Raw genomic sequence first — 14573 nt, 5'->3', positions numbered from 1 at the left:
AATGTCAAATACACCTGTCAAACCTTCCTTCACATCCATCTCTCTCTGTGCAAATGATGTGTCTTTAATTACCCACTCCGCACCCCCCTTTCTCTATCTTTCATTGTTATTTTCACCGATTTTTTCATAAGAATCTTTATGTTACAATATTTTAAAAATAAAATAATTAAAATATATTAAATTTTTTTATTTTATTTTAAAATAGCATTTTCTTTTAAAAGCTAACCTTTGAATCCGATTTAAAGGTGTACCCAACTTAATGAATTATTGATCTGGTGATTAAGGCTGGGTAAGTGAGATGGACGAGGGAGTTTGGGTGTGACGTGTGTGTAGGCCCCACTCGGAACTCAGAACCAACTAAACCAACAGACTCCATGCTCTGATGTCCCTCTCCCTTGGGCCCTTCCCTCTATAAATAACCCACAACGACAGCTAGAACCACCACCACAACCACCATTCCCACCGGCCATGACGAACGCCACCAGAGAAGTGTATGGAAGTGTGAGTCGCAGGGACTTCCCTCCCGACTTCCTCTTCGGCGTCGCCACCTCTGCATACCAGGTGGAAGGAGCCTCCAAGGAGGGCAACCGAGGCGCTAGTATTTGGGATGCCTTTTCCCATACTCAAGGTGACTCTCACCACACTTGTTTTTCTGCCTTCTTTTCTTGATTTAGCTGTTTTTTTTGCTTTTTCTGTCAGGCAAGATTTGTGATGGTAGCAATGGCGATGTAGCGGTGGATCAGTATCATCGTTACCTGGTTAGGAGTTGCTTCTTTTGTTTTCTACTGATTTCAACTCGTGGATTTCTTATGAGTATGATAAAATGAAACAGAGACCGACACAATATGTGTGATGTTTCGGTTTAATGATCATCGCATTTGTCTATATTTATATGCGGATGCTATTTTGTAGTGATGTGTTTGGATTACAGGATTTTCCTTTTTCTTTTTCTGTTAATAACTGAGATCCAAACGAAACCGATGCTCCCTTTGGATCATGTAGACTTTGAGGGAAAGAAAATAAGGAGAAGAAAATAAGATTTAAGATTTTAGACTTGGAGGGAAAGAAAATTTTCTCTCATTCTTCCTCAATTTTATCCCTCTTTTGAGATAAAGAATGGAGAATTTGAGGGTGTATAAGTTTTGGGATATTTTTTATGATATTCTATTTCTCTTTGTACTTTTCATTGCAAACCAAACGGGAGTTGAGATTGCCCCTTTTTTTGTCCTATATAAACTAAGCATAATTGTTTATGTGCATTCTACCGTCGCTTTATCAAGTACATTGTATTTATTCATTTTATTTAGCACTTTTTAACTGCTTTCTGTTTATCCTTTTCTGATGTTTTCTACTCATTGTTTGTTCCTCTATGGCCCTTCACCCTTTTCCTAAGTGAGTAGATATTAATTTAGAAATTCTTCTTGAAGTTTTTATTTATTTTTTCATTTGTACAGGAAGATGTTGACATCATATCCAAGTTGGGATTTGGTGCTTATCGTTTTTCCATATCGTGGTCCCGTATATTCCCTGGTAATACCTTTTTCCTTTGATGTGTTGTTCAGTGCATTTTGATCTTAACAAAAGTAGAATTTTAAAGTTTGCACGTGGCCACTTTTAAATAGTTTTTTGGATTGTTGGTTGCAAGTTTTATATGTTGTTGAATGCATAAACTTATGTATGATTTGTTAAAAAGGATTATTTTTTTTTAGTAAGTGCATATTTGCATCAAGACCCTTTCTCTTTTAATATCAAAATCAAAAGTGCATTTTTGCCCATGTTTTTTTGTCTTAGCTTTGTTGCAATGATACATGGACTCACTTCTTTGGCTTTCTCATGCTTGCAGATGGTTTAGGAACCAAAGTCAATGATGAAGGCATTGCTTACTACAACAATCTCATTAATGCTCTTCTTGACAAGGGTATGAAGTTTTTATATTTGATTTCCCTCTACATGCAACAGGTTACTTATTCAGAAACTTTGCTCCTGCAGGTATTGAGCCTTATGTAACTTTATACCACTGGGATCTCCCTCTATATCTTCACGAGTCAATGGGAGGGTGGTTAAATGAGCAGATTGTGTAAGTATAACACCATCAATGAACTGTTGCTTGCTTGTAAATATCTTGGTGTTAAAGAATATTTTTCTCAGATATCCATTATTTTATATGTAGTAGATTATTTTGCACTTGAATATGTTCTTTAGTATTGTTAGAGCATCATATACATTTGTGGGCTCAAAACCCCATGGCTTATACTTTTAGAATATTGGTTACTTAACATGGTATTAGAGCTCTAGTTAACTGAAGGTCCTGGGTTGAAATCCTCCTCCGATCAGTTTTCCACTAATGCAGTTTGTGCCTCCTACATGAGTATGCAGCCACACAAAATTGGCTACTCTACAGATGTGTTAGTTATGCATTTGGTATTTGTTAGCTTTAGAAGGCCCATACTCTAAAATTGAAAGACACTACAGGCTCCCACTATGTCGAGTTAGTCTATAATTGATACCAACTTACAAGCTCCAATTGCGTGAGGTTTTTGAGGGGTATCATGCATATTATAAATTTGGTGAAGTTAGAAAAGGAATTCCCTAGAAGTTTCTTGATGTAGCACATGAAGAATAGAAACCTAAATTATTCTAAGCTCTCTAGTCTATTCATTTTTTTGAGGAGATAATGTAATGGATGGTGCATTAAGAGGATGTTCGGTAAATCAACTTAATGACTTAAAGTGACTTAATAACTTAATTTAAGTTATTGAGTAGATTAAGCACGTTTGATAAAATAACTTAATATCACAATTTAAAGTTGAAAATAACTATAAGTATTAAGTCAAAATAGTTAACTTATTCTTAATCTCAATTTTTTTTTGTCTTATTTGCCCACAACTAATAAGAATATATTTAACAACCATGACTCCGCATCCATGAGTCATTTTTATAGTAAATATTTTAAGATTAACTTATATATCTACAATACTTTAAGTATGCATGTTTAATAGACAAATTTATTGCTTAAGATTAATAAAAATAAATATTAGTTAAAATTATTGATGATAGACATTGAGGGTAAATATATCAATTTGATGACTTAAAATACATTTTAAGTTAATTTTACCAAACAAGCTTAATACTTAAGGTAAAAAATATTAAGGACATGCAAGATGAATAGTGACATGCAATAATTTCTGAATGACTATATGCACAAGGAACTCCAGCCTCTTGTCTTGCTAATTCAGCAGTTGAAAGATAATTTGAAGAAGCCATTGAACTTGCTTGATAGGGTTTAAAGTATGAGAAATGGCAAGATGAATATGCATGGACCCTTTAGTCATAAACTTGTAATCTAGTTTTGTAACCCTTGATTGACGAACAAAAGAAATAGGAAGTTTTGAAAATAGTTTTTTCCTATTCTCTCAATTTATTACGAAAGATATCTATTTTGCCAAATTTGCACATACTTTAAGTGGATTGTCATGAAATTAACCTCAAGTGCAAATTTTGACCCACTTGAAAATTTTCTTTAATGGATGGTTATCCCACCTTGTGTTTTGTATAATTGTGTTGGACAAGGTTGTAACTAATTAGTAGCATCCCTGTTGACAAAACACATGCTTATTAGGCTTAGGTCCAATGCATGGGATAAGAGTTCCCAAGGAATAAATCTCAGCTTTGGAAACTCATGTTTTCCATGCTAAGCTACCACATTTCCTAACTGTTAGGATATGGACCCACAATGAATACTAGGCTAACACCGGATTACAGATATGCAAATGGGAGAATAAATTGTAGAAGAGACTTGAACTCAAGATCTCTAGTAGTTAACCATAGCTCTGATAACATGTCAAACTATCAAATTTCCTAAAAGCTTAAACTATAAGCATATAGGCCCATAATGTATACTAGGCTAACACTCCATGTGCCAACTCAATGGTGCCCCATTACTGCATTATAGAATTTCCTGAATCATGTTCTTGGAGTTTTGCTTCCTAAATCATCATACCCAATAGTCAAAGGCAGAAAAAGTGTTTTCCTTGGCTTTGCAAGAAATATCACTTATGTGTTGATCTAAGAACCCCCTGGTTCCGAACCCTCAAATCATGAGAGAGCTCTATGATCTCATGCAGTAGGAGAGTGTAACACCATGGACCTGATGCATCAGTCCCAGCTGAATCAATAATGGTGATAGAGTCACATTGATCTTATTAAATCAATCCTATACTCTGGGCCTTGCAGAGATCTTTCAATAGGTGCAAGCACAGACTTAATGGTGTCTCCAAAACTGATTGGCTTTAGAGAACTAAAAGGAGCTACCTAATAGAGATCCTCAAAGGCACCATATTCCCAGGTGGCCTGTGTTTCCAATGGATCACCTATCAGAATTTACAGCTTGCTTTTCATTTGATTTTTTCTTTTGAGAGAGAGAGAGGGTGGGGGTATTGAAGATAAGATGATATTTCAAAATTAATTTCTAAGAATCAACTAAATTCTCTGACATTGTGATTGGAATTTTGAATTCAATATCCTAGTGGAAAAGGAAAATTTTCCCATAAGTTACAACTTTCAGATGACTGTTGACAAAAATGTCACCATATTCTGTTTTTTTTTCTCTATTTTCCTAAATTTGGTAATTGGAATGATAACTTCTTAAATTTAATTTTGCTTGTTCAATGGTGATACGTTGGAAGGGGAAAAAGAACAAGCTACAAAAACATTTACGATATTTCTTATGATCTTTTAAAGTGGCAGCTAGGGTGAAAGGCCACCTTTGTAGCTGTGTATCAGTCTTACTACCAAGTTTGAAAAGGTGAGGCTGTAATATTTATTTTCTTTGAAGATGATGGTGGATTTTGTTCAAATCCCCCATTTATTGATAGAATATTTGTTTTGATAGGCAAGCAAAAATATATTATAAGAGCCTAACAAAACATGCAACAAAGTACACAGGTTGTACACTCCATTTATTCATAGAATTACAATTTAAATGGTAGTTTTTTTCCCAATACTTCCAGTGAGACATGCTACTTACCAAATCTGGATGTACAGCAATTTCATAAGAAACTGAAATTGGGATTGGAAGAGTGATGGAAATTGGGGTCTGTAAGGCAAAGATCTTGCTGCATAGGCATTTGAATCTGCTGGGAAAAGAAAGGGTTTCATCCGGTTTGTATGTCTTGTACATTTGAAACAATGACTTCTCTTATGAACTTTATGGCTCTTCTTTCTTAAAATAAGATTTATAGGTGGGAATCCAACCTTGAATAGTCCGAATCTTAAAAAACCTTCACTAGTTATACTTAGAGAACAAAGGGGCAGTTGTGATCTCATTGCGGTTTGATAAAATCGGTATTTCCTATATTTTGACATGAAACGAGCATTTTTTATACTTTTCTATCCTGTCACCCTGGTTTTGATTTAGCAGAACTTTAAATCATCTTTGGTCCATAATATATGTCCTCTATCTGTTGAAGATTATTTTTTTATAAGATTTTCATAATAAATAACATGTACAGCTTGGCAAGTTAAACTATGTTCATCTTATATCCAAAAATGGCAGTAAGATGGTATAACTAGGTGCAGGAGTTTATTTGTAATTTATGTGCAGCAGATATATGATGACTGTGGAGATACTCACTGGGAACCATACTCTGATATTTTTGTAATTTTATTTATTTTTTGGTGAGAAAAATTTATTTTTAATGGTTGTGAAGAAAAGTTTTTGGTGTTTCCAAGTGTATTTTTGGTTATTAATCACTGTCCTGTGTTTAGATACATATGCATTGTTCCACACTGTCTAATTCAAAAATTCATTTCTGTTTTTGAACAACTCTCTATTAGAATTTTGTATTGAACCTATTGTCCAAGTGTGTGTGTACAATTAGGTAATCACTGGATAATTAAGCAAATATATTCTTGATTCTGTAGAGAATAGCTGAAAAAAAATGTACAGAGCTCACAATATTTGATATCATGTCTTTTAGGGAAATAAAGACTTACTTTTTTTGCTTATCAAGAGCTCTTTTAAAATTTATCTTTGCTATTCCAAACCTCACATACTGGTTGAAGGATCCATTATTGTTCATACATAAATGTTTGGTATATTTTGGTAAACATTGCAGAAAATATTTTGCAATTTATGCGGAAACTTGCTTTGCAAGTTTTGGTGATAGAGTAAAGAACTGGATCACATTAAATGAGCCTCTTCAAACTGCGGTGAATGGATATGGTGTTGGAATATTTGCTCCTGGAAGGCAGGAACATTCATCAACAGAGCCATATTTGGTTGCACATCACCAGCTCTTAGCCCATGCTGCTGCTGTTTCCATATACAGAAACAAATATAAGGTATGCTGTATGATGTCTCTATTATTAGTTAAGCACTTCATCTTCCAAATGAAAATGGTTTAAATGTATTTAGTTGCCATTTGGTTTTATGTGAAGCACAATAGAATATGTACCTTATTTATAGGAAATTAGTATTTTTTTTGTATGTACTCTCTGGATACAAGATATGTCCTTTTAGGTGGTCTCATTCACAGTAGTTTGCCATGGGAAATTTCCAACTGACAGGATGATTCTACATTCTTGAATTTATGATCTCTCTAATTTCTTTCCTAGATTTCTTGTGATGAATCTCGATTTTCTTTTTCCATTTTTCTATGAAGCCAAAAATTATTAACAGGAAAGAACGAGTCATACGGAAGGGATGAAGAATCCTCCATAGCATCAAAACAGCAGGGAAACCTAAAGAACAAATAAATAGACAAAGAGAAATCCAAATGTCTTTAGGGTGGAATGTTCTTTTAGGCTAGAAAGTCTTCCTTCTGATTGGAATAACTATTCTGACTTTATTCCTCACCAAACTCTAGAAAACTCCAAGGTCTCCATCATAAAATGATACTATCTCCATGACCATCTATCCTATGGTGATCCGGTCAAAGTAAAAATATTTTGTTTTATTTTATTTTATAGTTAAGAACAAGGAACTAGGAGTTTTTGGTCTAAATATCAACCTCAAAGCATATTCTGACATATTCTATAAATATTGATGGGGATATAGACAGACATTCAATCACATGATTAAAATTAACCCTTAAGAAAATCCCAGTTAATTTCCTTCACCTCTTTGTACTTCCAATTAAGATTGAGAGCAGGAGTGACAAGCTTTGAGTTAATTTCATGGTATCGCCTGATATATCTGGTCTAGAGCTGCAGGAAAAATCAAATAGAATAACATAGTGTAGGTTGGCTATTAGTATGGAGATTGCCTAAAAAGTCACCTAGGCCTACTTTTTTTTATATTGGGCATACATTGGAGAGTGTGTGACTTAATGTCACTCAAAGGAAGATTCAACGAGCCCTTTTGAGTTAAATATTAAGAATATTGTTAGTATTCCATTTCTTAGTTAAATGGGTTGTGCCTCATTTTTTATTTCTTTTGACCTCTAAAGCATCAAATGCCTTTGTTACTGATTCATTTTGCTCCTCTTCCAAACAATCTTCTTGGAATCTTAATTTAAGTGATCTTAATGAATCTTGAAATATGTCTGACCTGCTTCTAACCTATAGCTTATCAATTAGTTTCTCTCTTTGTTTCCATATCAAGGGAATCCATTGGTTCTTTTCTCTTTTAAGTCTTTTCTTTTTTCATTTTTCTTTCTATTTTATTATTATATTTTTTTAATTTCCTTTTGGGCTATAATTACTGAAGTCTTGCCTCTTTTTGCCAAATCAATATGGTCTTCCTGATGCCTCCCAAATCTTGGTCATTGACTTAAATGTTAAATGCTAACACCTAGGATATGCTTCAAAAATGTTAAAATCTCCTTATACATGCTTATGTAAATTTTAATATGTGAAATGGGGAATCTATTGACAGTCTATTCCCTGAAAGGTTTTTTCTGCATGCTATTTCCTTTTCAACAGAACAAGGACTTGCATGCCTCATGTTGAATTTCTCAGAGTTAATCTGATGGTCTCCCTCTCCCTTCCATCCTCTAAAGCAACGGAAATTATTGGAATTTTGATTTTAGAAATCCAAATGATTTTGACTATGGATTAAGAACTTTGGCAATGTTAGAAATAAAGACAATGTAGAAATTCTTCTACTGCAATTGCCCAAATTATGATGAGGGATTCATAGTCAATAAGTTGATTAGCTCCCATTTCCTATAGTCTGCATCATAGAATCCACGAGTGAGAGAGAGAGATTGCTTTCCATTTCTTTTAGCTTTCCATTTCTTTTCCAGACTTGGGCATTGGTCTCCAGTGGCATGTTCTCTTCCAAATCCTTCTTTCATGCTCTGTCTAGAAGAGATGATCATAATATTTTCCCTCAGGACAATTTTATGTGAAAGTCTTAAGGCTCCTAAAATCTGAGCTTTGACGAGTTGGTGGTCAATAAAAAATGTTATTCCCAACTTCGTTCCAGTTTTGAAGACCCTATTAAAAGCATTTGCCTCAAGTATTTTTGCCGTGTATAGAAATGGAGAGCATTTTGATCACTTCTATCTCCACCGCCTTGGGGTTGTGACAAAGTCTATTTTTATTGGTTGTTTTCCTATGGGTTAGCCTTAAAGATGTTTGTAAGATTTGTTGGTTGCTGTCATTTTACATGTTCAAAAAGAGCCCTCAAGGGAGAGAAATGTTGAAGTATTTGAGGATGGGAAGAGAATTGTTGATTCTGGGTAGGATAATATTTGTTACCTTACTTCTCTTTGGATGTCTATGACAGAGGAGTTTGCCATTGTTCCCATTACCATTGTTTTTTTCTATTGGAGATTGAATTACCTTTCTTATTCAAGGGGCTTCGCTCTGAAGGATGTCCAAGTTCCTCCACCGTTTGGGTGCTTCATGTTCAATGTTGATGGATATTCTCCTGGTAACCTGAGACAGATATATTTTCAGAGCTATTCAAAGAACATAAGGGTTGATTATTTAAGCATTCTCAGAGCCTGTTGGTATTAGGTTGGCAGTTGACCAAAGCTTTTTTGCTTTATTGGAAAGCCTGAAAAGGGGTACCTGGCTGGGAGTTTCTTCCTTGTGGTGGAGGGGGATTCTGCAATTATGCTATCCTGGATGTCCCAGGGTAGGAGAAGGCCTTGTAGACAACCAACCATATCTTAATTATAAGACATGATGATATAACAGTGGTTCGCTATAGCTATGTGGGGATGCCAGTTGTGGGGTTTGAGAAGGAGATCAGATCTCTTCTGAAGAAATTGGAGGCAAGGAAAGGCCGTGGGGTTAAGGTCTCAGGTGGTAAGAGGAGTCTCCGCTTAGCTTCCCATTTTGAGAGGGAATTGCGTAATTTAGAGAGCTCAGTCAACTACAACAGTGCTCCATGCACTATGCGGGGAAAGGGGAGGAGCACAGGGGTTTCAACACCTGTCTTGTGAGGTTGTTGGTTGTCTTTTGCTGATTGTGGGTTTTGGGATAGGGTTGGGTTAGCCTCCTCAAGGGTGGTAGGTTTTCTTTTGCTTTTTTTGTCTCTTGCTTGCCTTGTGGCCTCTTTTGTATACTCCATGTGTACTCTGTTGTGCCATTTTGCAAGTGTTTTTAATATATTCTCCTTATTTACCTATTAAAAAAAAAACAGTGGTTTGCTATACTTGCCTTTGTCATTATGTTGCTTTTCTCAATATTCAGTACATTTATATGTCCATGTTCAAAAACATAAATGGTGTTTTTTGGCCCAATTATCTATATTTATTTTTCATGTTCTTAATGTTGTTGCTTTTATATTCTTCTTTGCAATTGTCATATACGTTACTTCAGTTAGCAGTAAAACAACTCTGCCATTTGTGTTGTTCTTGTTCTTGTTACTGTTCTGATGATCCTTCCACCCCAGGACAAGCAAGGGGGACAAATAGGCTTGGTTGTTGATTGTGAATGGGCTGAGGCTTTTTCAGATAAAATTGAAGATAAAGTTGCTGCAGCAAGGCGTCTTGATTTTCAGCTTGGATGGTACTTCCCTTATACTTAATCAATATCATTCTTTGGTTGCTAAACTCGTACTTTTATCCTTAAACCTATTACTTATTAGGCACTAATTGTTGGTGAAAACTGGGTTATTTTAAATGTTGGGAATCTTGTAAAATGACAATATGACCATCTTTAGTCTCTCTCTCTAGTGAGTAAAGCCATGATCATTTGAAGAAGTGATTATCACATTTATTCATATTTACCAAACTTGCATTTGTGAAATCGCTTAAGCAGTGATTGCTATGTGTATTGATAATTTACCAAATAGCATGGTATTGGCATAGGTCTGTAGTTACAAAAATACAGATGTGGAGTATAAAGCATAAAAGCTGTTGAAACTACTACTTTCAACCTTTCAATATATTGTTTATCAAATAAAAATAAAGCTCATGGAACAACCTGAAAGCCCCGACTCACTGGCCGAACCAAGACGAAAGTTTTTGTGCTTTAATACATCATATTGCACACACTAAGCATCTCAACATTTTGAGATGAAATCTAAAAATCATGGATGTCTAGTTTTGGAAGAAATGATAGCCAATTGGTTAGAGCTAGCTGTATTAGTTAAAATGTCAGCTGGCTGAAACTATGACCAGACAAACAGGTTGCACTTCTTTGTTTATCATTTTTTCACAAGCAAATGATCTCCTTCTTCCTCTTCTTCTTGTTCTCTCTCTCTCTCTTTTGGTGTTTATGTGTGTGTTATTTGATATGCGAATTAGTGGCATATGACTCTTGTACATACAAAAATACATCAAAGGTATTACTTACACAACACAAAGATGAAGAGCTCATGGTAGCTGAACTCCTCCCAATTGATCTATGAGCTTAAGAAAAGAAACGTTAGTAACCCCCAATGAACCGTGGACCATTCAGACTGAGGAATGTCTTTAACAGTATGTTTGTTTCTTAGAAAGTGTGAAGAAAAAAATAATGGATAGAAAAAATATAAGAAAAGAAAAAGATAAAGAAAATTTAGATTATACAAGTTGCTCTGCATAGTCTTTAACATTATGCAGCTCGTACCCACAGAACTGCCATGCCAACCAGCACAATTTCTTACCCAACCATGGAAGAACCCAAATAAATAGAGCAAAAGATACAGCAAGTTGCGAGATTTTTCATAATAGATGATTAGTTGCTTGGCCAATTCCTCCTTTTGTTTGTACTAACTGTATCAATAAACCAAAGAACAATCCCTTCAAAATCTTTTCCCACACAGACCGACTCCCAAACAAAGAAGTGGACCTTTAGCCCAAAGGACCCAAACATCTACAACCCTGGTATCTCTGTCAGCCACATTGCTGAACAAGATAGGGTTGTAATCTTTCATCACCACATCATGGATTGAACCAGATCTTAGACCTGAGTCCACCCCTGAAATACTTGTTCTGGAATAACACCCACACCTCATTCAGTAGCTTTCTAGAGACCTGCACCACACAACACTTTCCCTTGCCTGGAACATCAATACCTACCCTTCTCTGCAAATTGCCCATAATGATCTGGCTCCTAAAACAAATTTTCTCAACAGCCAATTGTTTCCAGAGATCTACACTATATGCAATTTCCCTTTCCCTTAAATGCAAAGGTTGTTTTGCATTTGGCTTCAGGTTGTCACCTTCTAATGCAGTTATATTCTCATTGAATTAAGAGTTTCCATTTTACTTGGTTGCTGTCATGGTGGTCAGGCCTACTCACTACCAATCCAACTGCAGTTCTTGCAGTGAAGGTGGTTATAGTTTGCATTTCATATATCCTTTGAGAAAATTGTTTATTATGCTGAGAAATCCCTCTCTCAACTCCATCTTTAGTGTACTATTCACCTGTTAACAAGTAATGCTACAGGTTCTTGGATCCAATATATTTTGGAGACTATCCTGAAGTCATGCATGAAAAACTTGGAGATCGGCTTCCAAAGTTCTCAGAGGAACAAATAGCATTGCTCACGAATTCAGTAGACTTTGTTGGTCTGAACCACTATACTTCAAGATTTATTGCTCATAATGAGAGTTCTGTGGAGCATGATTTCTATAAAGATCAAAAGTTGGAGAGAATTGGTATCATAAAATCCTTCACAACTAACTTTCAAGCTATCAGTACTGCAAAAATTTTATTCTTTTAACTTGCTTGTTTTTTGTTTTATCATTCAGCTGAATGGGATGGGGGTGAGGTCATCGGTGAAAAGGTATGGTTCAATTCTCTGAAATACATGCTCACATATGAACTACACATGTGCACCAACATATATGTTTGTTTGTTTGTTTTGGTTTTACTTAAGATATTTTTTACATGGCAGGCAGCATCACCATGGCTTTATGTGGTTCCTTGGGGTATCCGAAAAGTTCTCAATTACATAGCTCAGCGATACAACAGTCCCCCAATATATGTTACTGAGAATGGTAAGGCACTAGAAAACATACCTATCAAAAGTAAAACAGGGCTAGTAACATTTGTCTTTTACATGCAAAATCTCTTGAAATAAATGTGGCTGGATTTATTAGGGACTAGTAATTATTTTATCTTGGGGACTTGCCTCTTCAAATAGCAAACCTTGCAGGTTTGACCAATTGATTGGTGGTGCAGAACCTTCTGTTGCCATTTCTTGAATTTATGGACGTATGGTGAAAAGGTTAAAATTGGTCTGCAAGGTCTGTGAATAATGATCAGAAAAATCAGTCCATAAATCAGTATCAGCTACTACTCTGGGATAGAAGTTGTGGGTATCATATAACCGTACAATATTAGCTCTTTCAATCTTTTCTGAACCAAAATTATCTGCTGTGTATAGGAATGGATGATGAGGACAACGACACTTCCCCACTCCATGAGATGCTTGATGACAAACTGAGAGTTTTTTACTTCAAGGGATACCTTGCCTCAGTTGCGCAGGCAATCAAGTGAGTTGCCATAACTTTGTCGTTTTTTTTTTCATATACATGCATGTTTCAGCCACCCATATATTATTAACCAATTTAATTTTGACTTATCTATTCATATGACTCTCATGCATGTACATGTACACATGTCATCATATGCTCAATGCTTGATGCCCCGGTTATGCTTGTGCATGCATCCACATTCATGTTCACTTGTTTGGAGTTGAACCCCTTATTTTCTCATATTTGGTTTTATTATGGAAAATCAGATATAAGCTAAAATTGGTTAGAAATTTAACTCATTGTTCACTTATTTAGTCTTTATATAAAAGAGGTAAAATAAGAAAAATAAGTTTGAAATAGCATATAAAAATAATTAATTAATTTTAAAATCTAATTTTCATTTTTCCTTTTCACCTTTTCTTTTCTTCTCTTTAAACTATAATTTTTCTTCAAATTTTGGGGGAACCAAAGCTTTGAAGAGTACGTTTGTTACATGGGCATGCATGGGCTCAAGTATGTAAATAGGGGCAAATAGTAAACTTGCAAACAAGTTAATTAAAGTATAGGTTTGGAGGAGCTTGTATTTTTAAGAGGTTGAACATGGAGAGATGGGTTGGCAGTTCCCTCATTGCTTCATTTATATGAAAGTTGGTTAGGATTTGCAGATTGTGCTAGTTACTACTAGCTTTTAGATTTGTACAGGATGTTAAGAGGCAGTCATTTGTATTTATCAAATATATCTATAATTGCTGATTTTTTACAAATTTAAACGAGTGAATAAACCAGGAAAAAAAATAATAATTGGGTGTTCTGTTTATGGAACGTGGGGTTGTTGGGGGTTGGGACTTGGGACAGGGATGGAGTTGATGTGAGGGGATACTTTGCATGGTCGTTACTAGACAACTTTGAATGGTCTCAAGGTTACACCAAACGTTTCGGTTTGGTTTACGTGGACTACCGGAACGACCTCTCTCGCCACCCCAAATCTTCGGCTCTCTGGTTCTTGCGCTTCTTGAGAGGTGACCCCGTGAAAAACGGGAAAGAAGAGTGATATGAAATGAATGTGAGTATTTATATATAATAAATGTTATGAAAACAGCAATATTAGCATTCCATCTAATGTATCTTTTATCATGGTTCCTGTCATTTGTGCATTGGAAAATGGATGCCCTTCCCAGAGTCATTTTTTAATCTACTATTATCACAACACCACTGTTGTATAAATTCCATTTTCAACATGATTTGCCCAACTTGGGTTCCCATTGAGAACAAGAAGACCGGACACCCTCAATTTCATTGGAAGAAAATTTTCCCATATCATTCTCCCAGTAGAAAGATGCTCCAACGTGAGAATAATGGAATCAACGATTCGTTTCCATGCACAATTCATTTTATACAAAACGCTCCTATGGCCCACCTCCACTCATGCGTGATTTAGTCTCAGAGTAGGCGGTTTAACATATGAAAGAAAAGGACACGTCTTTACTTTATAAGCTAATAGCTCGTGGTTCCACATTTGAATCATTTGTGAATGATCATCCGAATCCCTTTGGGAACATGAATTTTTAAAACCACATGGATTAAAAATAACAAACTCTCGAGTGAGGTAGGTGGAACTCAAAAACTCCTCCCCTGTAAGAAATTCCATTTGGAGTTTCAAGTTTGTAATTGTTTGTAATCCACATTCAGTTTTAAATTTCATTTTGAAAT

At 35.4% G+C, this 14573-nt stretch overlaps 1 protein-coding gene across 2 annotated transcripts; it reads left to right on the top strand.

Moving 5' to 3' along the window:
• Positions 1-242: 242 nt before the first annotated feature.
• Positions 243-14009, top strand: LOC100241205 (beta-glucosidase 42). 2 transcript variants are annotated; one of them, XM_002265617.5, is made up of 12 exons: positions 243-628; positions 700-758; positions 1455-1530; positions 1844-1918; positions 1990-2077; positions 6117-6342; positions 9848-9963; positions 11830-12041; positions 12135-12169; positions 12281-12383; positions 12773-12881; positions 13719-14009. In XM_002265617.5, the coding sequence occupies exons 1-12, from the start codon at positions 469-471 to the stop codon at positions 13912-13914; spliced, it is 1455 nt and encodes a 484-aa protein (XP_002265653.2). In that variant the 5' UTR covers positions 243-468; the 3' UTR covers positions 13915-14009. The 2 variants fall into 2 exon arrangements, with proteins under 2 accessions (XP_002265653.2, XP_059594382.1); XM_059738399.1 differs by having other exon boundaries at positions 275-628; positions 12135-12383.
• The last annotated feature ends 564 nt before the right edge of the window (positions 14010-14573 follow it).

This window comes from Vitis vinifera, chromosome 7, assembly GCF_030704535.1.
Source record: "Vitis vinifera cultivar Pinot Noir 40024 chromosome 7, ASM3070453v1".
Lineage (NCBI taxonomy): Eukaryota > Viridiplantae > Streptophyta > Magnoliopsida > Vitales > Vitaceae > Vitis > Vitis vinifera.
The sequence above is the reverse complement of the archived record's forward strand: the minus strand, read 5'-3'. Positions and strand labels throughout refer to the sequence as shown.